This window comes from Dama dama, chromosome 22 (genome assembly GCF_033118175.1).
Source record: "Dama dama isolate Ldn47 chromosome 22, ASM3311817v1, whole genome shotgun sequence".
Classification (NCBI taxonomy): domain Eukaryota; kingdom Metazoa; phylum Chordata; class Mammalia; order Artiodactyla; family Cervidae; genus Dama; species Dama dama.
The window spans coordinates 10241600-10267740 of NC_083702.1; the positions used below are offsets into that span (position 1 = coordinate 10241600).

Below are 26141 nucleotides of genomic sequence, written 5' to 3' on the forward strand. Positions count from 1 at the left end.
GAAAAGGTAGGGAGCCAGGCCAGGGCTGAGGGAACAGAGCAGATGCAGAGCTGGTTGAGAAAAGGGGAGAGGAAGAGGCCAAGGACCCAGAAGGCAAGGAACCTGGGGGAGCTTGGCAGACTGGCATTGCATTGGGCGGATGCTGATGGCCCTTCTTCATTGGTTTCACCTGGCAGGTTGTCTTGTGATCCAGGGAGTGAGCTGGGAGGCGGGAAGTGGAGGTTAGAGGGTGGAATGCTGGAGCTGGGGTCCGGAAGAGCTGCAGAAATGGTGATGCCAAGGCCTGGGAGTGACCGGGAGTGAGGGCTGCGGCGAGGACGTGCTGTGCCTGACACTAGGCTTCTCACTGGGGGTCGTCATTGCGGTGGGGGTGGGGGTGCACCCCACTGCTCCGAACACCCTGCACTTTGTGGAGAGCAGGCTTGGGGTACTGGACTTCCTCTTCAAGGGGTCAAGGTTCTGTCTTTTAAGTCTCCTCCTTTCCTTGCTGGAGGGCTTTGAACGATGCCCAAAGTACTTAAATGTGTGGGATGGGGCTGTCAGGGCCCTGCTTCCAGGTGGAGGTGCTCCTATTCTATAGCTGCAGAGCTCTGGGATGGGGGAGGGGGTTGGGGTCTTCTGAATCCTCAGGTTTTATTTCCAGAGGCCAGGAAGTCCTATAGCATCCCTGTGGATGGAGAGCTGGATGCTGGCTGGTATAGATGCAACTCTGATAGCATTGCGTTATATTAGTGTGTGTGAGGCACTGGTCTGACTCTCACCTCCTTTTACCCTCATCGCCGTCCCCCGAGGCAGGGCTGTCACTGACCCCTTCTTACAGAGGAGGAAACACAGCTTGGAGAATTTAAGTAACTTGCTGAAGTCACAAAGCCGACGGATAGCAGAGCCGGGCTTCAGACCCAGTCATTCTAGCTCAAGGACCCACCTCTTCCTTTTCATCCAGGCGGGCCCCTTTGCAGTGGGATGAGCTGGCGGGTGCAGGGTGCAGCTCCCCCAGGGCCCATCCTGGGCCCCCAGCCTGACAGATGGTCCAGGCGCCGCGCTCTTCTGGGGTGAGCCCTGTGGTGGTCGCCTGTAGCACCGCTGTGTACATTGTGATAACGTCCATACTTCTCTTCCTGGTACGAGTTAATCATTTGCTGCTGACATTAACTTGTGACATATGGCCCTTGATGAGCCCCGCCAGCCTCCCACTGGTATCTCAGCAGAAGCAGGGCTGCACTTCCCTGGAGTCCTGGGAGGAACTGATCAAAGCACATGCGACACATGACCTTCTCTTCTCAAAAGGGGACTGAGTTTTTTTTTTTTTTTTCTTTCTAATTATTTATTTGACTGCACTGTATCTTAGTTGTGGCATTTGAACTCTTGATTGCTACATGTAGGATCTAGTTCCCTGACCAGGGATTGAACCCAGAATCCCTGCATTGGGAGCGTGACGTCTTAGCCACTGGACCACCAGGGAAGGGGGTTGACTTCCCCCTAGGGGTTGGCCCCTAGGGGGTGGACTTTTGAGGCCCTCTGTGCTGGGGCTTTGCCTGGACACACACCCTGGAGTTTACCCATTCACTGTTTATCCAGCCCATAGCCTATCTCTACCACGAGCAGGTCTGTGCCCTCTAGGAGCTCAGGCAGTAGCTAGAAAAGGTGGATTAGGACCCACGTTCGGTGGACTGAATGTCCTAACAGGCTTGTGTGAGACTCATGTTCCCTGCACAGACCTCATCTCGCTGTAATTTCTCTTTACCCTGGTGCTCTCCCCACGCTCCTTGGCCCGCAACTCTTGGGCACCTGCTCTGTGAGCCTGTGCTTGCCCTTCTCTTCTCCCTCACCACTGTCTGAATTTCCGTCCACCCCTCTTGTTTTAGACTGCCCATCTGTCTCCCCCACCAGCCCGCAGAGCTCCAGAAGGACAGGGCCTGGGTCTGAGTCATTTCTGTTAACGCCCAGCTACTATCCAGTACTTGGCAGGTGTTTGAACCCTGGGGCTCTGTCCTCGGAGGTCCGCTGAACTACAACCATCAGTCTATGAAGCTTGCTGTCTGTCTCCGAATGAAGGTTACCATAAGAACAACATTTACACTGTTACCATCTCAGAGGAGGTGACGCAAAGTGTGCACGGTTTCAGTGTACATACTGTCCACCTTTCCCTGGGTTCTGTATATACGCCTTGAAAAAAGAAATGGCAACCCACTCCAGTATTCTTGCCTGGGGAATCCCAGGGACAGAGGAGCCTGGTGGGCTGCCGTCTATGGGGTCGCACAGAGTCGGACACGACTGAAGTGACTTAGCAGCAGCAGCAGTAACTCAGTGGTTCTTGGCCATTTTTCCGTCCAGGACCCCCTTGAGAGTCTCAGCGTTCCCTGTTCCCCCCGCTAAATGCATATCCATGCATTTGCCTGCCATTTCTCAAATCATGGCCCCCCTGAAGCTTATCCACAGGCCCCTTCCATCAAAGCAGAGGCTTCCCCGCGCTGATGCCAGGGTGCTTTAGTTTGCAGGCTCAGTTTTAGAAGAGAGAAAAGACACAGCCCCACAGGTCTGCTAGATCCTCCCCTTTTCTACAGATCTTTCTTTCACCTCCTTCTTCTAACCTGGACCTGACTTTACCCGAGGGCACTGCTTTTCTGCAGGCCTCCCGAGAGTTTTCCCTCCCAGGTTCCCTCCCACTGGGCCTGGAGGTGGGGTCGCGTCCTCTTCATTCCTCAGCCGTGAAGCACACTGCATCCTAGGCTAACACCCACTCTCTTCCCTGATGGCAGGCATCTCCCCCAGATCCTTGAAGACGTGAGCCCCTGGCTTGGACCTCCTTTGCACCATCACTGCTCCTGTCTTGACTCTTGGTGACTGTTTTCATGCACAGGGTGCCACTCCTCACACCCAGGGCTCTTGGTGCCTGACCTTTTCTGGTCCACACGGCCATTGCCTGAGCCCAGTCATCACCAGTAACAGCAGCTCTTTCATAGATACAAACCCCAAGCATCCCACTTTCCGACCTCTGCCTCCTGACTTTCTCGCTCCTTCCCTCCGGTACTCTGAATGCAAGGTGCCCACCCTGCAGATGGGGCAATGACCCTGCTGCCTTTTCACCATCCCCACCCCTATTGTGAATTTCACTCCTTCAGTTCAGTTCAGTTCAGTTGCCCAGTCGTGTCCAACTCTTTGCAACCCCATGGACTGCAGCACGTCAGGCCTCCTTGTCCATTGCCAACTCCCGGAGTTTACTCAAACTCATGTCCATTGAGTCAGTGATGCCATCCAACTTGTCATCCTCTGTCATGCCATCCTCTGTTGTCCCCTTCTCCTCCCACCCTCAATCTTTCCCAGCATCAGGGTCTTTTCAAATGAGTCAGTTCTTCACATCAGGGGGCCAAAGTATTGGAGTTTCAGCGTCAATGTCAGTCCTGCCAATGAACACTCAGGACTGATCTCCTTTAGGATGGACTGATTGGATCTGCTTGCAGTCCAAGGGACCCTTAAGAGTCTTCTCCAACACCACAGTTCAAAAGCATCAATTCTTAGGCGCTCAGCTTTCTTTATAGCCCAACTCTCACATCCGTACATGACTACTGGAAAAACCATAGCTTTTACTAGACGGACCTTTGTTGGCAAAGTAATATCTCTGCTTTTTAATATGCTGTCTAGGTTGGTCACAACTTTTCTTCCAAGGAGCAAGCATCTTTTAATTTCATGGCTGCAGTCACCATCTGCAGTGATTTTGGAGCCCCCCAAAATAAAGTCTGTCACTATTTCCCCATCTATTTGCCATGAAATGATGGGACCGGATGCCATGATCTTAGTTTTCTGAATGTTGATCTTTAAGCCAACTTTTTCACTCTCCTCTTTCACTTTCATCAACAGGCTCTTTAGTTCTTCTTCGTTTTCTGCTATAAGGTTTGTGTTATCTGCATATCTGAGGTTATTGATATTTCTCCTGGCAGTCTTGATTCCAATTTGTGCTTCATGCAGCCCAACGTTTCTCATGATGTACCCTGCATATAAGTTAAATAAGCAGGGTGACAATATACAGTCTTGACATGCTCCTTTCCCAATTTGGAACCAGTCTGTTGTTCCATGTTCAGTTCTAACTGTTGCTTCCTGACCTGCATACAAATCTCTCAAGAGGCAGGTCAGGTGGTCTGGTATTCCTATCTCTTTCAGAATTTTCCACAGTTTGTTGTGGTCCACAGAGTCAAAGGCTTTGGCATAGTCAATAAAGCAGAAGTAGATATTTTTCCAAAACTCCCTTGCTATTTTGATGATCCAATGGATGTTGGCAATTTGATCTCTGATTCCTCTGCCTTTTCTAAAACTGACTTGAGCATCTGGAAGTTCACAGTTCACATACTGTTGAAGCCTGGCTTGGAGATTTTTGAGCATTACTTTACTGGTGTGTGAGATGAGTGCAATTGTGTGGTAGTTTGAGCATTCTTTGGCATTGCCTTTCTTTGGGATTGGAATGAAAACTGACCTTTTCCAGTCCTGTGGCCACTGCTGAGTTTTCCAAATTTCACTCCTTACCTAGTGTAAACTCCACAGCACATCACTGTCTTCACACACTTGCATACACTCTGCTTTCCTGTTGTCCTCGCTGTTCATTATGTTTACTTGGCAAAACCCCAACACAAGTTAATTCCAATTCTCCACCGTGGCTGGAGGAACACCCCTCCACACTGACCGCTCTCACTTTCAGATCTCAGGGTGGATGGGCTGGATGTGAGCCTGTGTGTTTGGCCTACATGTAGGGACTTTCCTAGTGGTCCAGTGGTTAAGAATCTGCCTTGCATTACAGAGGACACTGGTTCCATCCCTGGTCAGGATGCCATGAGATCACTAAGCCCCCATGCCATGACTAAGACCTAGTGCCTCCAAATTAATAAAGATTCTCTCTGGTTCTCTTGGAAGGCACGTCTGGTCCACCCTCCTCCACCTCCCTCCTCCACCTTCAGTCCCTCCTGTCCGTGCTCACTCTCCGCTGAGGACCTGGCTTCTGTCTCACTGAGAAAGCAGAAACCAGGGGAAGAGGAGAAGAGCTCCCTCCACCCCGTCCACCCCAGCCTGTACCCACATCCAGGCCCTTCCCCGTCGTGACTCGAGACACACCAGCCATGCGTCTGACCGAGCCCTTCCCGCCTCCAGGTCATCATCCCCTCTCATCCACGTCAGGACATCAGTTTACCAGTTCTTTCCTCTCTCTCCCACACTCTCTCTCCCACATAATTCTCTCCTCTTCACTAGATATTTCCTATTGCTGTACAAATAAGCTTTAAAAAAATCTCCTTAACTCCACTTTCCCCCTCAGGCACAGCCCGCATTCAGGCAGTTTTCCTCTGTTTGACATATTTCACCATCATTTCCTCTCCTTCTGTTTATTCTCTTTGTTTTTTAATTTTCTGGTTTTTTTTTTTTAAGTCTAGTTGATTTACAGTTTCAGGTTTATGACATAGTGGTTCAATATATTTATAGACTATAATCCATTTAAAGTTATTACAAAACAGTGACTTTATGTCCCTGTGCTGTATAATATATCCTTGTTGCCATCTGTTTTATACGTAATTATTTTTTTGATATTTATTTATTTGGCCACACTACGTCTTAGTTGTGGCATGGGGGCTGAGTTGCCCCGTTGCATGTGGGATCTTAGTTCCCCAACCAGGGATGAAACCTGTGTCCACTGCATTGCAAGACAGATTCTTAACCACTGGACCACTGTGGAAGTCCCTAAATGTAGTTGTTTGTATCCCTTAATCCCCTTCCCCTATTTTGCCCCTCCTCTCTTCATGCTCCCCATTGGTAACCCATAGTTTGTTCTCTGCATCTGTAAATCTGTTTCTGTTTTGATACATACATTCGTTTTATTTTTTAGATTCCATAGATAAGTGATAACATCTTGTATTTGTCTTTCTCTGTCTGACTTATCTCACTAAGCATAATACTTTATAGGTCCACCCTTGTTGCAAATGGCAGGGTTTCATTCTTTTTTGTGTGGCTGAGTAGTATTCCACTGTTCATCTGTCGATGCACATGTAGGCTTCTTCCATATCTTGGCAGTTGTAAATAATGCTGCCCTGAGCATTGGTGCACAAGTATCGAATTGAATTAGTGCTTTCATTTTTTTTTTTTTTTGGATATATACCCAGGAGTGATGGTTACTGAGGTGTTTGTGACAAATCACACCACCCTTGTCAAGAAGGAGAACACTGTAGCACCCTGGAAGGCCCTCTTCCCCCCCACAAGGTGATCATTAATCTGACTTTTGTAATTGCTTTTGTGTCTGGCTCCTTTGACCAGCATTTGTCTGGAGGTTTGTGTTTTGCACGCTGCTGTGTCAGTCATTTTCAGTGCCGTGGAATCCCGTTGTATAACTACAGCCTAACTTTATGTATGACCAACCTAGACAGCATATTAAAAAGCAGAGACATTACTTTGCCAACAAAGGTCCGTCTGGTCAAAGCTATGGTTTTTCCAGTGGTCATGTATGGATGTGAGAGTTGGACTGTGAAGAAAGCTGAGTGCCGAAAAATCGATGCTTTTGAACTGTGGTGTTGGAGAAGACTCTTGAGAGTCCCTTGGACTGCAAGGAGATCCAACCAGTCCATCCTGAAGGAGATAAGTCCTGGGTGTTCATTGGAAGGACTAATGCTGAAGCTGAAACTTCAATACTTTGGCCACCTCATGTGAAGAGTTGACTCATTGGAAAAGACCCTGATTCTGGGAGGGATTGGGGGCAGGAGGAGAAGGGGACGACAGAGGATGAGATGGCTGGATGGCATCACCAACTCGATAGACATGAGTTTGAGTAAACTCCGGGAGTTTGTGATGGACAGGGAGGCCTGGCGTGCTGCGATTCATGGGGTCGCAAAGAGTCGGACACGACTGAGCGACTGAACTGAACTAACTGAACTTTATGTATTTGTTGGTGTTATCAGATATTTGGGTTGTCTCTGGTTTTGGTGCGTACATGCCTGTATTTCTGCTGGGCATCTATCCAGGAATGGAATTGGTGGGTCGATGCAGTACATATTCTCAACGTCCATGAATAATGCCCATCTCATATCCTACCAGCAGTAAGTGATATTTCCTGTTACGTCACATCCTCTGATCCATTGGATCTGTACTAGTACATAATTATGGTTTTAATTTGCCTTTTATTGATGACATGTGCAGTTGAGCCCCTTTGATCGGGCAACTACCTGCTCAGTTGTCTTGAACATTTAAAACATAAAGTTCTTTTCCTTACAGCATTTTGGCAGGGGTATTTTGTATGTCTGTATTTCAAGATTGTGTGGATTCTTTACCACTTGTGTGGATTAAGTGGTAAAGTATCTGCCTACCAATACAGGAGATGCAGGAGATGTGAGTTCGATCCTTGGGTCGGAAAGATTCCCTGAAGAAGGAAATGGCAACCCACTCCAGTATTCTTGTCTGGGAAATCCCATGGACACAGGAGCCTGGTGGGCTACAATCCATGGGGTCATAAGATTTGGATGTGTCTTAGTGACTAAGCAAGAGGATGAGCATGATTCCAGATACACACCCTAGAAAAATTACTAGAGCTAATCTATGAATTTAGTAAAGTTGCAGGATTCAAAAGTAATACCCAGATACACACCTTTGTTGGTTCCGTGTGTTGTTCTGTTGCATTGTGAATGTTCCTTTTTATTCCCAGCTTTCTGAGAGCTTTCATTTTAATCATACAGCCTGTAGTCTTATGAATCTGACTTTTTTCACTTAGCATAGTGCTTTTGCAATTCATGATTGAATGTTTTCTTATTATTCCATTTTACCCATCTCTATTAGCTTGGAAATCTATACTCTGTTATTATCTTTTAATGATATCTTTTGGGAGGTAGTTCTCCATGGGCCTTTTGTGTTTTTGTACATCTTACAAGCAGAGACTCTGACTGCCTTTGTTCCACACTATCTTTACAAGGATGTTTGTCTCGTGAATAGCCATGGAAGATAGAGGCAGGGTCTTTTTCTAGAGCAAAGAGTAGGTTTGCTTACTCTTCTGTGTAATCAAGATAATATTTTCCTCCAGAGCAAAGCTTAGACAGATGTTCTCATTGATGATTTTTAACAGATTCAAGTTCCCTGCTCTCAGGGTTTCTCTCTTCTAAGGCAACATGAGCAGGTGTCACCTGACCCTCTTTATGTCACCCTCTGGGAAATGGGTCCCAGAGAATTGGCGCAAATGCTGATCCTCTGGCACAAATGCTACTGCTGTGAGTAGTAAGTTGCCCTTTGTCTTTGATCCAGAAATCTTGTGTCTTCTGCCAGCATCCATGAAACTGTGTCAGACAGACTTGTTAGTTTGCAACTAGGGTAAGATCTGAAACCCTTCACAGTTCTTGATAGAACCCTAGAGATTATAACATACATCCTTGACCTTCAGTTCAGTTCAGTTCAGTTCAGCTGCTCAGTCGTGTCCGACTCTTTGTGGCCCCATGGATTGCAGCATGGCAATCCTCCCTGTCCATCACCAACTCCCGGAGTTCACTCAAACTCATGTCCATTGAGTCGGTGACGCCATCCAACCATCTCATCCTCTGTCGTCCCCTTCTCCTCTCACCTTCAACCTTTCCCAGCATCAGGGTCTTTTCAAAGGAGTCAGCTCTTCGCATCAGGTGGCCAAAGTATTGGAGCTTCAGTTTCAACATCAGTCCTTCCAATGAACACCCAGGACTGATCTCCTTTAGGATGGACTGGTTGGATCTCCTTGCAGTCCAAGGGACTCTCAAGAGTCTTCTCCAACACCACAGTTCAAAAGCATCAATTCTTCGGTGCTCAGCTTTCTTTATAGTCCAACTCTCATATCCATACATGACCACTGGAAAAACCATAGCCTTGACTAGACGGACCTTTGTTGGCAAAGTAATGTCTCTGCTTTTTAATATGCTGTCTAGGTTGGTCATAACTTTCCTTCCAAGGAGTAAGCGTCTTTTAATTTCAAGGCTGCAGTCACTATCTGCAGTGATTTTGGAGCCCCCAAAAATAAAGTCTGCCACTGTTTCCACTGTTTCCCGATCTATTTGCCATGAAGTGATGGGACCAGATGCCATGATCTTTGTTTTCTGAATGTTGAGCTTTGAGCCAACTTTTTCATTCTCCTCTTTCACTTTCATCAAGAGGCTCTTTAGTTCTTTTTCACTTTCTGCCGTAAGGGTCATCTGCATATCTGAGGTTACTGATATTTCTCCAAGCAATCTTGATTCCAGCTTCTGCTTCATCCAGCCCAGCGTTTCTCATGATGTACTCTGCATTAAGTTAAATAAGAAGGGTGACAATATACAGCCTTGACATACTCCTTTTCCTGTTTGGCAGTCTGTTTTCCCACGTCCAGTTCTAACTGTTGCTTCCTGACCTGCCTACAAATTTCTCAAGAGGCAGGTCAAATGGTCTGATATTCCCCTCTCTTTCATAATTTTCCACAGTTTATTGTAATCCACACAGTCAAAGGCTTTGGCATAGTCAATAAAGCAGAAATAGATGTTTTTTTGGAACTCTCTTGCTTTTTTGATGATCCTTGACCTTACAGAACTATAATTGGTACTTTGACAGCTTCCAGAACAATAAAGGGGTCTTATAACCCTTTAACTACATTTATCACCCTCAAGACTTCTATGCCATCTATTCTTTTTATAGTATTTTAATTTAAATCCAATAAGACATTACACTGTCAGTATTTATTTAGATTCACTCCCATATTTACCATTTTTATGGTGCTTACTTTTTTTTCCCCTGCCTCTTTGACGACCCACCTAGGGTCAAGATCCTTCTACCTGAAGAGAATCCGTCTATATTTCCTTTTGTTTGGGTCCACTAATGAAACAATCAACCTGTTTCCTTTTCTCTCTCTCTTTATCCTCTGTTTGATGAAATATTTTAATTTCAAATTCATACTTGAAATTTTTTTCTGGATGTGGAATTCTTAATGCCATTTATTTTCTTTTAATTCTTTAGGATGTCATCTCGTTATCTCTGACTTCCATTGTTGAGCTTGTTGTTGAGCTTCATTGTTGAGTCTGATGCTTGCCTTCTGAAGACAACTTTTTTCCTCTTTCCCTTTTTTCATGTTTTCTCTTTGCATTGTTTTAGCAGCTGTAACGTGGCACATGTGTCAGTTATTGCCACATTACAATATGTTGACCAATATATGTTACTCTCTGTTATTGCTATGCAACAGACTCCTCCAAAACTTAGTGGCTTAAAATAGTATGTTATTTAGCCCACAGATCTGTGAGTTGAGCACACCTTAGTGGGAAAGGCTCAGTTTGATTCTATTGGGTTGGCCAAAAAGTACATTTGAACCCAAATGAACTTTTTGGCCAACTCAATACATGGTATTATCTGGGGTGATTTGACCGCACGATCCAGTTCTAAGATGACTGACAACTGGCAAGTTGGTGCTGGCTGTTGACTGGGTTGGGAAGATCCCCTGGAGGAGGGCATGGCAACCCACTCCAGTATTCTTGCCTGGAGAATCCCATGGACAGAGAATCCCATGGACAGAGCCTGCCAGGCTCCTCTGGTCATGGAGATTTATGTCTTTTATCTATTTTCCTGTATTTTCCAAGATTCTTTCTCTCCTTGCTTTATTCTACTTACTCTCTTCTGACCTATCTTCCTTTTCACTAATTTTCTATTCAACGTTGTCCAATCTGCTACTCTACCTAGCCATTGAGCTCTTAATTTTGGCTATTGTATTTGTCTGTTTTTCAATTTCCACTTGGTTGGTTCTTGTTTTTAATAGTTTAAGGTGATTTGCCAAAATTGTCTATTTTGTCCTCTTGAATATTATCACAGTTATTTTAACGTCTGTGTCAGATAGCTTCAGTGTTTGCAGCCCCACCCCCACCCCTACTTAGAGATCTATTTCTGTTGTATATTGTTTCTGTTGGTTTTCTTTCATATTTTCTTACCTCCTCATGTGCCTGGTGAGTTTTGATTACATGCTGGGCCATGGATATGCAGCAGTGCTTGTGGAAATACATGTGATGTTATTTTTTAAAAAAGAAAGAAAAGACAGGAAATCTTTTCAGATAAAAAGGAAGCACCACCTCCATGTGAGGGTATGTGTGGGAGGAAGGAGAGTCCAGCTGGAGCAGGTCAGTCCACACCTGGAAGCATTCAGGGACCTGTTTGAGGGGATGCAAGTCTTCGGATTCCATCAAGGGCACGGGCTGAGGGCCTCTCCTGGCTGATTTTCATGTCTTCCTCCTCTGCCCTGGCTCCTCAGACTCTTCCAGCTGGAGATAGAGGCCGACGCCCTGGTGAACTTCCAGCAGTATTCTTCCCAGTTGCCACCCTTCTACGAGAGCTCCACGCACATCCTGCAAGCTGAGGTCCTGCAGCAGCTGACCGACCTCATCCGCAACCACCCCAGCTGGTCGGTGGCCCACCTGGCGGTGGAGTTGGGCATCCGAGAGTGCTTCCATCATAGCCGCATCATCAGGTGGGCGGGGGACCTGACCAGGTGGGGTGGGAGGGCAGGACCCTGGAGACACTGGGCGTGGGGATGGGGAGTTCTCAGTCCTGCCTCAGTTCCCCTCCACAACATCAGAGGTGGCCCAGACGTGTGACTTGAAAAGTGGGCAGCACTGCCTCTGGGTTGGAGTGGAGGAGTGCTGACTGAAGTCAGAGAGAGCACTGTAACGTTTCTGGAGTGGCTACCAGCTGCCAGATCCCTGGTCGCTGTTTTCGACACACCGTGAACTTGAATCCTCTCGACATGCCCATGAGGTAGTGTCAGGCCAGTGAGAGGTTATGTGTCTCGTAAGGTCACTCAGCTGACGAGGCTCTAGTTCCTTGGTGTCACCTTCCAAAGGCCTGGTTGCCCTTCTAAAGCTGCAGCACTTACATTGGTACATCCGTTCGGCCAACGCATATGTCAGTGGATAACCCTGGTGAGGGCCCGGCGCTGGCCAGAGGGTTCCAGCTCGCCATCCTGCCCTGAGGTGGCCACGCCTCCAGTTTTCCGCCTCAGACAGCTTGCTTCCGCTCCCAGCCCCAAAGTTCAAAACCCTTCACTGTCCTTGACAGCTTAGCAGCCTGTTCCCAGACATCATGGTGTTTCATCTCACAATAGTTCTATCTGTTTCCTAGGGCAGGCCTGGCAGGTTTTATTTTTTATAGTTTTGCAGATAAGGTGATTGAAGCCTAGAAAAAGCTTAAGTGAATTGCCCATGGTTGGTGAGATTTCTGCCTTCTGCGATTCTTTCTACGCCACCGCACTGCCCATTTCAGGCCGAGGTGGCCTTCAGGCACGTCCCTCATACAGGTGTGCACAGTGAACTAAAAATGGAGGAGACGAATGACATCAGATACAATAACACGGTGACTCAGCCCTGGGTTTGAACCAGACGGCTGGAGCAGGGCACGCAGGCTCGTGGACTCCTCGCCCACCTCCCTTGAGCGTGTCCTTGGCTTTCTCAGCACCCCGCCCACTTGGTGCCACGCCCCTCACCCCCCTGCAGCTGCGCAAATAACAAGGAGAATGAGGAGGGCTGCACGCCCCTGCACCTGGCCTGCCGCAAGGGCGACACCGAGATCCTGGTGGAGCTTGTGCAGTACTGCCACGCCCACATGGACGTCACCGACAACAGCGGAGAGACCGCCTTCCACTACGCGGTCCAGAGTGACAATTCCCAGGTGCTGCAGGTGAGCAGGCGTGGGGACAGGGCAACTGGTGCTGGCCACACCTTACTGTGCCCACGGCTGTCTTTGGGATCCTGGGCTCAGGTGTCACTGCCCCCACCTTGATCCTTGAGGCCCGAGCTCCTCCATGGTGGGTCTACCCCCCATCCCACTCTTTCCTCTGCAAGCTTGTCATGGAGACACATCCTTGACTCCTTTGGTCCAATGACCCAGGGAAAGTCCTCCAGCCCAGCAAACTGAGCTCAAAGTCCAGACCCGCCCATCAGTTTAATTCAGTTTATCCCAAACACCTGCCATAGGCCTGACCCCTGGGCTGGGTGAATGCATTTCAGCTCCTGCCTCGAGGTGCCCATGATCCAGCAGGACCTGGGGCTTAACTTTTTACAGGAACTCAAGCAAACAAAACTCCATTGGGCTGCTGTGGCATTTGCGCCAGAGAGACTCATTCTGTTAAAGTTCTGATTAGCTGGGCAGAAAAATAAAAAATAAAAGTTGTGGGCAAGTAGATCAAGTGACAAAAAAGCTACCTTCTATATCAGATAGAAGAGACAGAATACTGGGCTGTATTTTATTGCCTAGAATTAGAAGATTCTTCCAAAGGTTATATCTTTCTCTCTGCCCTTGGCATTAGAATGGAACCACATTATTCCAGAAAATGTGGATTCCTGTCTTATGATTCGTGCTCAGAGGGAAGGGAATTCTGCACCCACTGTTGAACTTCACCCTTACTGAGACCCCACCGCGGGCCCAGCACAGTGCCACATGGAGCCTGGCTCCAAGCAGAGGGTGGGACACACTCTTATCAATACCTGTCCTTTATCGCTGGTCTTGTATCTGGCCCTGTAGTCTAATTAATTCTCTGTGGATGGGGGCTCTTGTCCTCTCCTCACCAAGGAGACCGAGGTTCAGTGAAGTTAAGAAATGTGCCCAGGGAGGCTCACAAAGCTGTGAGCAGCAGAACTGCCCTCGAGTCAGGCCTGGATGTCAGCACCTCAGCTTCCCTGCTGGGTCCCCAACCTGTTCTCAGACCCAGCCAATCACAAGGGTCCACAGGGATCATAATTAACCTCAGGGAGACAACTTTCAGCCACAACCAAGGAAATAAAAGCCTTGCAGTTGTCTTATGAATACTGGTATCTTGTTTTGTTTTCTTTTAGTTAAAGCATACCTACACAGAGCAAAACAATATTCAGGCAGGATAGAAGGATATGTAGTGAAAAGCAAGTCTTCCTACCACCCAAACCCCCAGTGCCCACCCCAGATACAACCTGCTCTTAAGTTTCCTGATTGAGAAATTTTTCATGCACACCATAGGCAGGCCAGACCAATGCCCCAGCCAACACTGGCACAGCCGGCTTCTTCCTGCCCCTGGAGCCTCCTTTCTCTGTTGCTTCTCTTAAAGTTCTTGGCTGGGTTCTCACTGAGTCCAGCTTTGCTTCCCCTGAAACCCCAGAGAGGGACGGCCACGGTGGTGGGTGTTAGGGGAGGGAGAGGTCGGGGGCCTCACTGTGTCTGGCTCTCCTGCCCACCCCACGATCTTGCCATCAGCTCCTGGGGAAGAATGCGTCGGGCGGCCTGAACCAAGTGAACAACCAGGGGCTGACCCCGCTGCACCTGGCCTGCCAGCTGGGGAAGCAAGAGATGGTCCGCGTGCTGCTGCTGTGCAACGCTCGCTGCAACATCATGGGACCCGGCGGCTACCCCATCCACACGGCCATGAAGTTCTCCCAGAAGGGGTGAGACCCCGCCCTGCCCTGCACGGTCCGCTGGGCCTCTTGTCTGCAGAGCCAGTCCTTCCACTCAGGCAAACAGTGGCCCCCCTCATTAGTTGCGCATCAGATCCAAGTGCCAAGAGCTGCCCTGGCACAAAGGAAATATGAATATCTGATAAACGGGGAGTGGTGGTGGTGTGTGAATCTCAGTCCACCAACTCCACCATGCAGGAAAGAACAGGACTTTCAAAGTTGTTCAATGATGCACCTAAATTTCTGAACAGGAACCTCCCTCTACCAAACTGTAGAAAAACAATTTTAAACTTTTCAGGGGGTTCCTGTTTCCTGCTTTCCCAGGTGGTGCCCAGTGCAGGAGGCCCCCCTTCCCTGACCTGGATCGTCTTTCATCCAAGCCCTGCAGTCTGATCTGCACAGCACCTTCACGGCTGCAGGGCTGTACGGCTTCTGCGCCCAGCTGGAAGCCTAGGAACATTTGGTATAGTGGCCCCAGGTCTCGTCCACCTCATGTGTCCTTCCTTCCTGGCTGGTGGCACGGCTGAGACGCAGGTGCCAGGCCCTTGTCTTGGGCAGCTCTGGACCACTCTTTTTTTTTTTTTTTAAATAGAACTTAGCTGTTTTATTTATTTATGATTGTGCCATGTGGCTTGTGGGATCTTCGTTCCCCAACCAGAGATTGAACCTGCACCCCTTGCACTGAAAGCATGAAGTCTTAGCTGCCAGGGGAGTCCCTAGACCATTCATTCGTTCCTTTCTCCCCAGCCCTAGAAAGCCCTGTCTCAAGAAAATTCTCCATTATTGGGGGGTGTGTGTGTGTGTGTGTGTGTGGTGGATGTGGGGGGCTGGGGTAAAAGAGATGACTGTTTCAAAATCGTACCCAGCAGGTGCAGTATCTGGAATGAACGAACAAGTGAATGAGTCAGATGGTCCCTCAGTCCCAGGCACTGTGCTAAGCACTGGCCTTACAGAGATGGATGAGAGAAAGCCCAGGACAGGGGGACACAGAAGTCACACAGTACGTTCCAGTACCTTCCATCTACCTCAGTGCTAGATAAACATTGAGAAAGAACGGGGAGAGGCCCCCTCGGGTGGAGGGCAGGCACTCTCACCCTCCTTCAGAGTCTTCCTTCCTCTGGGGTTTGCACCCACCTTGCTGGCCTCTGAAGGGCCTTGCTGTCCCCTCAAAGGTCTGGTCCAAGCTCACCAAACCCTCCTTTCCTTGATTCTCAACTTGCACAGCCAAGACAAAGTAAAACTTTCAGAAAGACCTGACCAAATGGTTGGAGACAATCCTAACACCCTCCCCCCGCTCCTTAGTCACCAGGTTACCAAGTTGCTGATCCAAGTGGACACATGTGATGGGTGATGCTCTCACATACCCAAGGGCTGGCACGGCAGCCCCTCTTCGGCTTGACTTCAGCCGCCCTACTGGCCCCAAGAACCTGCTTGTTCTAGGTTACTTCCAAGATACTGTCCAGGTTGCTCCCTCCTCCAACACCTGCAGCCACATCCCAGGCCTCCTGTGTGGATCGTTGCACATAAGACAACACTAGTTTTCTCATCCCTCAGTGTGCCCTGCATGCAGCCACACGCCTCTCAGGACCCCCAGTAGGCACATCCCTCTGCCACCACATGGCAGCCCCAGCAGTTGCACTCTGAGAATCACAAGTGTTAGGGTTACTGGGACTGATTCCATCCCAACCCTAATCTGGAGGCCCCTCTGCTGTTGGCGTCAGCTCAGCTGAGCTTCATAGAGAGCTGGGTCTGTGAAGCTCCAGTTTCATTTCGCCTAATGTCTTCAAGGTTCATTAGTGTCATCGCAGGTGTCAAAATGCCCCTCCTTTTTAAGGCAGAGTAGTCCTCCGTAGTATTCATCTATCCCACATTCTGCTTAGCCATTCGTCTGTCCGAGGGGACTTAGGCTGTTTCCACCTTTTGGCCACTGCAGTCAGCAGTGGCGTACAATACCTATTGAAGCCCCTGTTTTCATTTCTTCTGCTGATCAGTCTAGGAGTGGAAAGCTGTACTCTTAACCACCCTGCCTACCGCCTCCTACAGGATACAGTCCCTGCTTGAAACACCAGGGAGGCGGGGGAGGATGGAGGGCGGCCGGGGAGGATGGAGGGCGGCCATGTGCCAGGCCCAGGACCAGGTGCTAGAATATCTTTTATCCTTTAATCCTCCTTTATTCCTCAGCATATCCTGTTAGGACAGTTCCCATGTTGCAGACAGGCTGGGCCCCTTTCCAGAGGTCACCAGCAGGAAGCTGGGACTTAACCTCAAGCCTGTCTAATGCTGCAGCCAGCACCAATGAGAGAGATCATTGCTGACTGAAGTCATCAAGGAAGGCTTCCTGGAGGAGGGGGCTGGAGCTGTGCCTTGAGGGACTCAGGATACCATTGAAATGCCACGACATGCATGCTGGTTGGTTTTGTTGCAACTCTGTTTGCAGGAGCCTTCCCTCACCAGTTGATGAAATGATGACCTCTTTCAACATCAGGTCGCCCCCGCCAGCCTTCTTCATTTCCACATGCTTTCTCTCTCCCCAGGTGTGCTGAAATGATTGTCGGCATGGACAGCAGCCAGATTCATAGCAAAGACCCTCGCTATGGAGCCAGCCCCCTCCACTGGGCCAAGAATGCAGAGGTAGGTAGTGTCTAAGGATGAGCTGGGTGGGCAGGGTTGAGGGTCCTAGAGCCCTTGGTTCCTTAGCTGCCAACATGAAGGGGGTTCCTGAGAGGCCTCTGAGGATGACACTCAGGGGATTGATCTCGCAGTGGGCCCGCCAGGCATGTAAGCCTAAGGAGAGATGACAGCCTGGCCTTGCTTGGTGAGTGTCCACTCCGTGGTTTCCTCATGTGTGAACTGGGGGTCCATGGCTTACCTTTGGCAGTATCATGAAGTCAGCAAAGCAGTGCATGAGATTTCTTCATAAATTGTCAAGTACCTTGCAAATCGAAGATGGTGAATGATGGTGGTGATGGTGGTGGCTCTAACTTCTTCAGAGAGCCTGGCCGAGCATCTCCTCTGAGGCCTGTCCCTGAGCCAGACTCTGACCCCCTGGGAGGATGGAGGCCTCTGATCTCTCATCTCCAGGAAGCATAGCCCAGCAGCGCACTGGGTGCCCTCAAAGGTCATGGCCTGCTTGTAAATGTGACGGGCCAGGAGGGAGGAGCCTGCCAGCCACTGTGGGCCTCTTCATGCCAGGAGCTAGACACCAAGTCAGGCCCTCCTAAAGGACTTTTGTTCACTCTGTGAGGTGGGAACTCGCATCCCCATTTTCACAGCAGAGGAAACTGAGGTGCAGAGGGGTGCAGTGGCCTTTCCCAGCTCAGACAGTGGGGACGAAGAAAGGCTGAGCTTTGGGCTCAGGTCTGTCGAGTTCCAAAGCCCAGGCCCCCCAGGACTGTTGGTGAGCAGGGGTGCATGTTGCCAAGGCGCAGAGAGGGGGTCCTACCTCTGCAGGGTCCCGGGCAGGGTCATAGGGAGTGGGGCTGTTCTGGGGCAGGGCCCAGAGGAAGCGTTGCAAGGAAGGACGGGGTCCTGTGAACTCCAGGAAAGGACCCAGAAGCCCCTTTCAAGTCACCATGTCTTCAGCTTTTTGTCCCCTAGTTCCTGAGGGGTGTGGAAGGCAAGGTCTGGGGCTACCTGCCACCTGGGCTCTTCCTGCTGCTGGAGCTTTCCAGAGGCCCAAGACCTGAGGAAGTGGCTGTGCCCAGGTGCCATCAGGTGCCACAGGCCACAGCCACTCTGGCCGCCCAGCTGACCGGGGCTGGGATTCTTGTCTCCATAGATGGCCCACCTGCTGCTGAAACGGGGTTGCGACGTGAATGGCACCAGCTCCGCGGGGAACACAGCCCTGCACGTGGCCGTCATGCGCAACCGCTTCGACTGTGTCATGGCGCTGCTGACCCACGGGGCCAACGCCGACGCCCGAGGCGAGCACGGCAACACCCCGCTGCACCTGGCCATGTCGGTGAGCCCCAGGTTGGCTGCCCATGCGGCAGGGGTCAGGTCCCCCTCTGAGTCCAGAATAAAAACCCCTTCCTCTGTGCTCCGGGACCTCTCATTCCCATGCTTCCATGTGACATCTGGACACTGTGAGAGGGGAAAATACAGCTCTGGCTCCTGACTGTGGCCCTGGGCAACTCACGTCACCTCTGCCAGACTTGACTTCCTCATGGGGAGGATGGAGGTGTCGGTAACCCGCTTGGCAGAGGTGTTGAGTGGATTCAGTGGTAGACACCCTGTAACTCTATGAGGGATGTCTAAGCGGCACATGTAAGACCCAGCACAGAGTGAGCATCCCTAGGATGTTCGTTCTCATCCCAGCATCATCAGGGCAAACTTCATCTGCATGTTACTCTTATCTCCCTGGAAGGCTCCAAGCTTCTGAAAGGCAGGCCTGCTTACACATCTTGGTGGCCCATGGCAGGCACTGGTCACCTTTGTTGGTTTATCATAGAGCACAGTTTCTGCCCTTAAAGCGCCTGCAGTCTGGTTAGAAAACTACAGCATGAACATATTAAATGCCGGGGAGGGAGTGTTATTTGTTACAGATACGTGTGTGTGTGTGTGTGTGTGTGTGTGTGTGTAATTGTACCCGTAATTCATAAACCATAGATACCCATAATTCTGTTCAACTTGTCTTAGAGTCATAAACTAGGAAATCTCTCTGGGACTCTAAAAGAAGTAGATTTAGGACAAATTCAAAGACATCCTGTTTTATACCAAAGGTCATAATTGTAGAGGGGATGTTGCCCAAGAGACTGAAACTGTAAATAGAACTGTGAACATTTTTAGAACTGAATGGGCCCTTTGAATTATGTAGTTGAACAGTTCTCAAACTTTTTGGTCTGTCTGATCCTTTTATACTCTTAAAGACTATTGAGAATCTCATACACTTTGTTTATTTGAATTTTATCTATCCATATTGACCATATTAAAAATGACAATTGAGGGATTTTCAAGATACTTATGAATTCATTTAAAAATAACAGTGATTAGGACTTCCCTGGTGGTCCAGTAGCTAAGACTGTGCTCCCAAAGCAGGTTTGACCCTTGGTCAAGGAACTAGATCCCACATGCCACAACTAAAGATTCTGTATGCTGCAACAAAGATCAAAGATCCCGCATGCCACAATTAAGACCTGGTGCAGCCAAAGAAAAGAAAGAAAAATAATTTTTTTTAATTAAAAAAAACAAGAATGATTTACCAAGCCCATGCTATTGTAAGTAACATATTTATGGAAAATCAACTTTATTTTCCAAAACAGAAAATAATAGAAACCAGTTGGTATTGTTTTATATTTTTGTGAATCGTTTGAATGCCTGGCTTCAGAGAAGGCCTGGATTTTCCTGTCTTCTGCTGCATTTATTCTATTGTAGTATGTCGTTGTATGTGTTAAAAATATGAGGAAAATCTAGCCTCACATAGATGTGTATATAGTTGGAAAATATAGGTTAACTGTACCTTTTCAGATAATTGTGGGTATTCTTTGTTGTTGTTCAGTCCCTAAGTCATGTCTGATTCTTTGTGACCCCATGGACTGCAACACACCAGGCTTCCCCGTCCTTCACTATCTCCCAGAGTTTGCTCAGATTCATGGTCTGCACCAAACTTGGCAAGGGGTAGTTTCTGACAAGTTGAGTGCAGTGGACACTCTAAAGCCATCTCCTTGGACTTTTCACACTTTGTTACAGTCAAATCTATTGGCATCTCTTGCACTTTGCATGGATCTTTTAACCTATGCACGATTCTGTGTCATCTTTGGAAAATACTAGTTCGCTGAGTATGCCCAGCTTCCAAATGTTGACTCGTTTCATTTTATAGTCTCAACACCCCCACATTTGTAAATATCACCATGATTTCATTAGAACAGTTGTAAATTTGGGGAAACCATCGAAGCCCATCATGGTGTATATCAGTTTTCTAGAATTCCAGTTTTTGTTTGGAAGCTTGAGTTTTATCACTGGCACAAAATACTGCCAGCTGTTTTTCTTGAAGTGACAACTCACTGCATTCATTTTTGAGGAAATGTCTCCTAGATACCCAAAGCTGAACAATTATAGTTTGCCTGCCAGTCGTTTCTCAAGTGAAAACAGTGTTTCGTGAAAAACAGCTCACGACTCAGAGAGTCACATGGGAATTTTCCTGAGACAACCATCATACTTGGTTATGCCACAGACACGCCGTGTGCACACTCTCCATTTTATGACACTGAAAACACCAGTGTAGAAATGTAGTAAGATTAACATTTCTTAGTGCTTCATCAAGAAACTGGCTTTTTTTTTTTTTTAATTTTTTGGCCACACCTTGCAGCACATGGGATCTTAGTTCCCTAACCAGGGATCGAACCTGTGTCCCCTGAATTGGGAGTGCAGAGTCTTAACAATGGACCACCAGGGAAGTCCCCCGAAGCTGGCTTTTTAATAAATGAATTTACTTTTTACTTGAGCACGTGGCAGAGAAGAAAACCATGACAACAGTTAGTCTGTGGACACTGCTTTGCTTCATGCTTAAGGCACCAGGAGTTTTATCCATAGTTGTTTTTACACCATGGGTACAAAAGTCAGCCATGGGACTTCCCTGGTGGTCCAGTGGCTAAGACTCCTGGGTTCCCAATAGAGGGGACCCGGGGTTTGATCCCTGGTCAAGGAACTAGATCCCACATGCCACAAATAATAGTCTGTGTGTTGTTTCTGTTTAGTTGCTAAATCGTGTCTGACTCTTTTGCGACCCCATGGACTGTAGCCCACCAGGCTCCTTTGTCCTTGGGATTTCCCAGGGGAGAACACTGGAGTGGATTGCCCTTTCCTTCTCTGGGGGATCTTCCAAGTCTAGGGATTGAACTCACGTCTCTTGCATTAACAGGTGGATTCTTAGCTGAGCCACCTGGGAAGCCTAAGAGTTTGCTTGTCACAACTGAAAAATCCCCCATGCCACAACTAAGCCAAAAAGAAAACAAACAATTATATAAAAATCAGCCACTGCATAAAAGCAAACAGCATCTTGATATTTTTATGAAACAGTTCTAAGCTCTGGAACCCTCTAAAGGGTCTCCATATTCATGGGGGTCCACAGTTCCTACCTTGAGAGGTGCTGACCTAGGCCACTGCTTCCATACTTGCATCACCTGCATTCCATCTGTGCAGTTTCTGGCAGATTCACGAACCACTTTTACAATTATGTACTTAATCATTGCTTTAAGTTGGCTTGCTTTTGCTGCTGCTGCTTAGTCACTTGGAAAGAAAGTGAGGTGAAGTCCCTCAGTCATGTCCGACTCTTTGCGACCCCATGGACTGTAGCCTACCAGGCTCCTCGGCCCATGGGATTTTCCAGGCAAGAATACTGGGGTGGGTTGCCATTTCCTTCTCCAGGGGATCTTCCTGACCCAGGGATCGAACCTGGGTCTCCCACATTGTAGGCAGATGCTTTACCACTGAGCTACCAGAGAAGCCCTGACTTGCTTTCAAACTTAAACCGACACTTATTGGAGAAGGAAATGACAACACACTCTGGTACTCTTGCCTGGAGAATCCCAGGGATGGAGGAGCCTGGTGGGCTGCTGTCTATGGGGCTGCACAGAGTCGGACACACCTGAAGCAACTTAGCAGAAGCAGCACCAAACCGATACTTGAAGGATCGGTTCTATTACCACCATAGGTGGTAAACCAGGGCCACAAATAAAAGGTAACCAAAGAAGGAATACATAACTAATAGTTAAAACATACACATTTACCTGTGCCCATATACCTCCTAATGGGGTGTGAAAAGCTGTTTGGAAAACAGCATTCTAGACATACCTCTTCATGCTTTAGGCATGGGAATCCACCCCAAGAGAGAGACGTAAGCCCAGTGCTCAGGTCTCCTGGCAGCCGGCTTGTTGGTGTGTCCTGGGAACTGTGCCCAGCCAGCCCCGCTGCCCCACCTCCAGACATTCACTGCACATGCTCTGGGGAGGGGGCTGCCATCAGGGAAGACATGTGCTCGGTTTCCTCCTGACTCAGCCAGCCCCCCTGGACTCAATGGGGGGCCTTTCCTTGATCATGCTTTCCTGCTACTCTTGCAAGCAATCAGCAGCTGACCCTTCAGTGTTCCCGTGTCTCTGGGGTCACAGGTCATAGATGCATTGCTTCCTTTGAGAAGGAGCTGGCAGGCTGGGGGAGGGGGGGTGTCATTCCAGGTTCTACCTGGGTTCTTAGATTCTCACCCATGGGGATACTCCTAAGCCTATTTGTCAGGGCACTGGCCTTCCAACTGTAGACTTTGCAATATGGGATTGACTGCGAGTGGAGGTCAGAAGGGTTTCAGTGTCTCTTCCCATCCTGGTGAAAGGCCCCCCAGGGTGATGGCTTGTGGGGTGAAGAGGCTGAGGTCCTTTCTCTCCACGTGTCACTGAGCTGTTGCCTATTCCCACCCCCCCTCACTCCATCCCCCAACAGAAAGACAACATAGAGATGATCAAGGCCCTCATCGTGTTCGGTGCAGAGGTGGACACCTCAAATGACTTTGGAGAAACCCCTGCATTCATAGCCTCCAGGATCAGCAAACGTATGTGCTCTGCACTCTGGGACCAGAGTTGGAGGGGTGTGGGGGGTTGCAGGGAGGAGGGAGTCCTAGCCATTAGGTGCCCGCATCCTGTCTACCCCCCCCCCCAACTGTTCCCTGCAGGGAGCACCTAGGAGCACTTGGGAGGCCCCGAGGGGAAGCTTCCGGTTCCCAAGGACAGGGGCCCTGACCACTAAATTGAGGCCCTAGGGGGCTTGCCGAGTCAGTGTCCTCTTCCCTGTGACCCCCATGCCACCTCAGGGTGCCAAGACTTGGGGTGGGCGTGGGGAAGACGGTGGGAGCAGCCTTCCTCCCCACTCTTGGAGAATTCACTGATGGAATCACTTGTAAGAGCAGCCTCGGGCTGGTGCATCGCTGTGTGACACGTGTGCCTGCCCCCGTGCCCCCCGCTTGTACACAGGCATGTGCATGACACATGTGCCCCCTTGTACCCTGACATGTGCTGCCTGACACGTGTGCCCCCCTTGCACACTGGCACGGTGTATGCACTGTGTGCTCACTCAGTGAGCCTTGGCTTCTGGGCTGGAAAGAGCATATCCTCCTTACCAGCCGCCTGGAGCCCTCTGGAAGGTTCCAGGGAGCTGTGGAGGTTGCTGTGGGTGATACTTCATAGTGTGTGCCAGCGAGCGTGCATGCGTGCACATGTGCGTTTTCAGTGATCCCATCCGGTAGGTGGGAGTGGATACCCACTGGCTGTTCATCCCTGTTGAGCTCTAAAAGCCTTGAGAATTGCTCAACATGGAGGTGGGAGTCCTGCTTTCTTGACTGGTGTAGAAGGGAAAGAGGGGGTTCCTCAAACACCAACCTTCTCATCCATGTTCCAAGTTCGAGACCCCAGAAGCTGCTTTAGGTGTAACAGACTAGAGTCCACATGCTGTGTCAGGGTGGGGTGGGCTCTAGGGCACCCCCAAGGTGCCTGGGATAGGGGACCAGGTGCAGAAAGGTGGGACCTCTCATTTGCGTCCGGTCAATTTCTGATCCTGTGCGATCTCCCCCTCCACACACATGACAAGTCGTCACCAGGAAGGCACTCCTCACTCTGCTGAGAACTGTGGGGGCCGACTACCGCTTCCCACTCACGCAAGGGTTCTCGATGGAGCAGTGCTCCGCGGCAGCTCCCTCCTTCTCCGTGGAAAGATCTCATCCCCCACCGATCAGCTTAAACAATCTAGGTAGGCCTGACCCCTCCCATGCCCCCTCCTCTCCACCTGGTTCCCAGGTCCCTGGGTCAGGCAATCCCCAAAGAAAGAAACAGCGCTCAGGGAAGAGGTTGTTAAAGGAAGCAAGGGGTAATGGGCAGCGTTTGTCAGCCTCAGGGGGCAGCCAGCAACGCATAGAGTCCGGACACTGGTGGGGTCCCTGGCTAATGGCCGGTGGTCCGTTTCCTCTGACAGGGTTCCTTGGACACCTATAAGGTGGGCGCTTTGTTGACCTCTCTATGCCCTGGGAGCTCAGGTGGGCAGCGAGGAGTGCTCTTGGGGGCTCAGAGCTGTTGGGGGTTCTCTGGCTTCTACCAGGAGCCTTTCTGCCATGCTGCTGCGTCTCCATCAGGCCCGGGGCCAGTGTGCTCCTCTTCCAGTCCCTTCAGTGACCTACTGGCCAGGCAATTAGCATCTGCCCCTGTGCATCCTCAGTATCCATGGAGACGGCCCCCAAGGAGGCAGAGACCTTCCCTGGGCTTCCTGTGGGCCTGACCCACCCTGAACCGTGGATTGTTTAGGAGTGGGGGTTCCCTGAACAGGGCAGCCAGGGACCAATCCTTCGTAAGCCAGCACTATTCTTAAACTCTTGGAGAATCAGACACTAGCATCTTTAGACAGGATAGCCTGGCCAACCCTGAACTCAGGACAGGGCAGAGCAGGCAGCCACAGTTAGTCCCTCTGGCTCTGCATCTCTCCACCCTGCCCCTCTCCCCCCACCCCATCATTATCTCTCAATTTTACAGGCAATCAGTCACCCAAGCCAGGCCGGATGGTGGGCCTGGGGCGCGGCATCAGATGGGTAATGCCCTGGGCCTAGAGGAGCCGCAGGGACCGCTGTGCCCTGAGTTAGATGCAGCTCTAGTCCCCTGTTCTCCTTTGTCTCAGCCACACGTCCCGCTCCCTGGCGCTCTGTCCGCCACCTCTCCCGGCCAGGCTTGCGCTTATCTCGTCCCCTCTGGCCCCTTGCCCTGGTCAGGGGGAGACACATTGCCTGGCAGCCTGCTGTCCTGCTTCGCTGCTTCTAAGACTCCACGCACAGCGGTGGGACAGGCCCGTCAGAATCCAGCTGATGAGGCCCTGCAGGGCCAGGCTGCTTGTCAGGAGAGCAGCTAATGCATTCAGTGGGCGCGGGGTGGGCCTCAGACCCAGGCATAACATGCATGCTGCGGATGAGGGCACCGCTCTGAGGCAGCTGAGGAAGTTTCCAGACCTGGGATCAGAACAAGAGATGTCTGGGAAGCAGTCGGGCTATCTCTGTTCCTTCAAGGAGTCAAACCCCAGGGAATGTCCCGACTCAGCCCTTTTGGCTAAACGAGCCTCATCTGTAAATCGGGGATAAGGATTCTGGAGAAGGTGGTTGTCCGCAGCACTGGCTGGCATGCATGAAGGAACGCTCTGAAGTGCTCACACAGCATGCAGGGCAAGGGTGCTTGTGCTTTGGGGCTCTGGGTGGAAAACAGGAAAACCGAGAGCTGGCTGGGCTGGGTGGGGGGCCATTCCTGGAGCAGTGGGCTCCGCTCCGCATTCCAAGCTCACTGCTCCCCAAGGGGCCAGTTATATTCTGGGATGAAGAGCCCTTGCAGAGGGTGGGAGGCAGATGCTCCCGCCAGGGACAGATGGGTGAAGGCACAGCTCCAGGTTTGTCCCCAGGACCCGTGGAGAGGGGGCGGGGGACCAGCACCTGCTTGGCCCCTGCCCACCCTGCCCTGTGCCCCACAGAACTGCAGGACATCACACAGATCTCCAGGGCCCGGAAGCCAGCCTTCATCCTGAGCTCCATGAGGGACGAGAAGCGGACGTGAGTGTTGGGGGTGGGGCGGGGTCGGGGGAGGTGCACACGTGGGAGGCCTCTGGCAGGGCCGCCCAGCGGGCTTGGGACTGTTAGTCTGCATCTGGCTCTGTGAGGTGGCTCGCGCCCTCTGCAGTTCACAGCAAAGAGACTGAGTCTTCAGAGAGCCTGGGTCTACTTCCATCAATCGCCCT

At 50.0% G+C, this 26141-nt stretch overlaps 1 protein-coding gene across 3 annotated transcripts in view; it reads left to right on the forward strand.

Moving 5' to 3' along the window:
* PLA2G6 (phospholipase A2 group VI) overlaps positions 1-26141 on the forward strand; it is a 55977-nt gene that overhangs the window by 12771 nt on the left and 17065 nt on the right. For 2 of the 3 annotated variants that reach the window (XM_061124571.1, XM_061124569.1), the window contains exons 3-10: positions 11237-11452; positions 12474-12657; positions 14203-14390; positions 16934-17030; positions 18178-18360; positions 22830-22938; positions 23970-24128; positions 25878-25956. In XM_061124571.1, coding sequence (XP_060980554.1) covers positions 11237-11452; positions 12474-12657; positions 14203-14390; positions 16934-17030; positions 18178-18360; positions 22830-22938; positions 23970-24128; positions 25878-25956 — 1215 coding nt within the window. The remainder of the gene's footprint in view (positions 1-11236; positions 11453-12473; positions 12658-14202; positions 14391-16933; positions 17031-18177; positions 18361-22829; positions 22939-23969; positions 24129-25877; positions 25957-26141) is intronic. The other variant, XM_061124570.1, reaches the window with a different exon arrangement.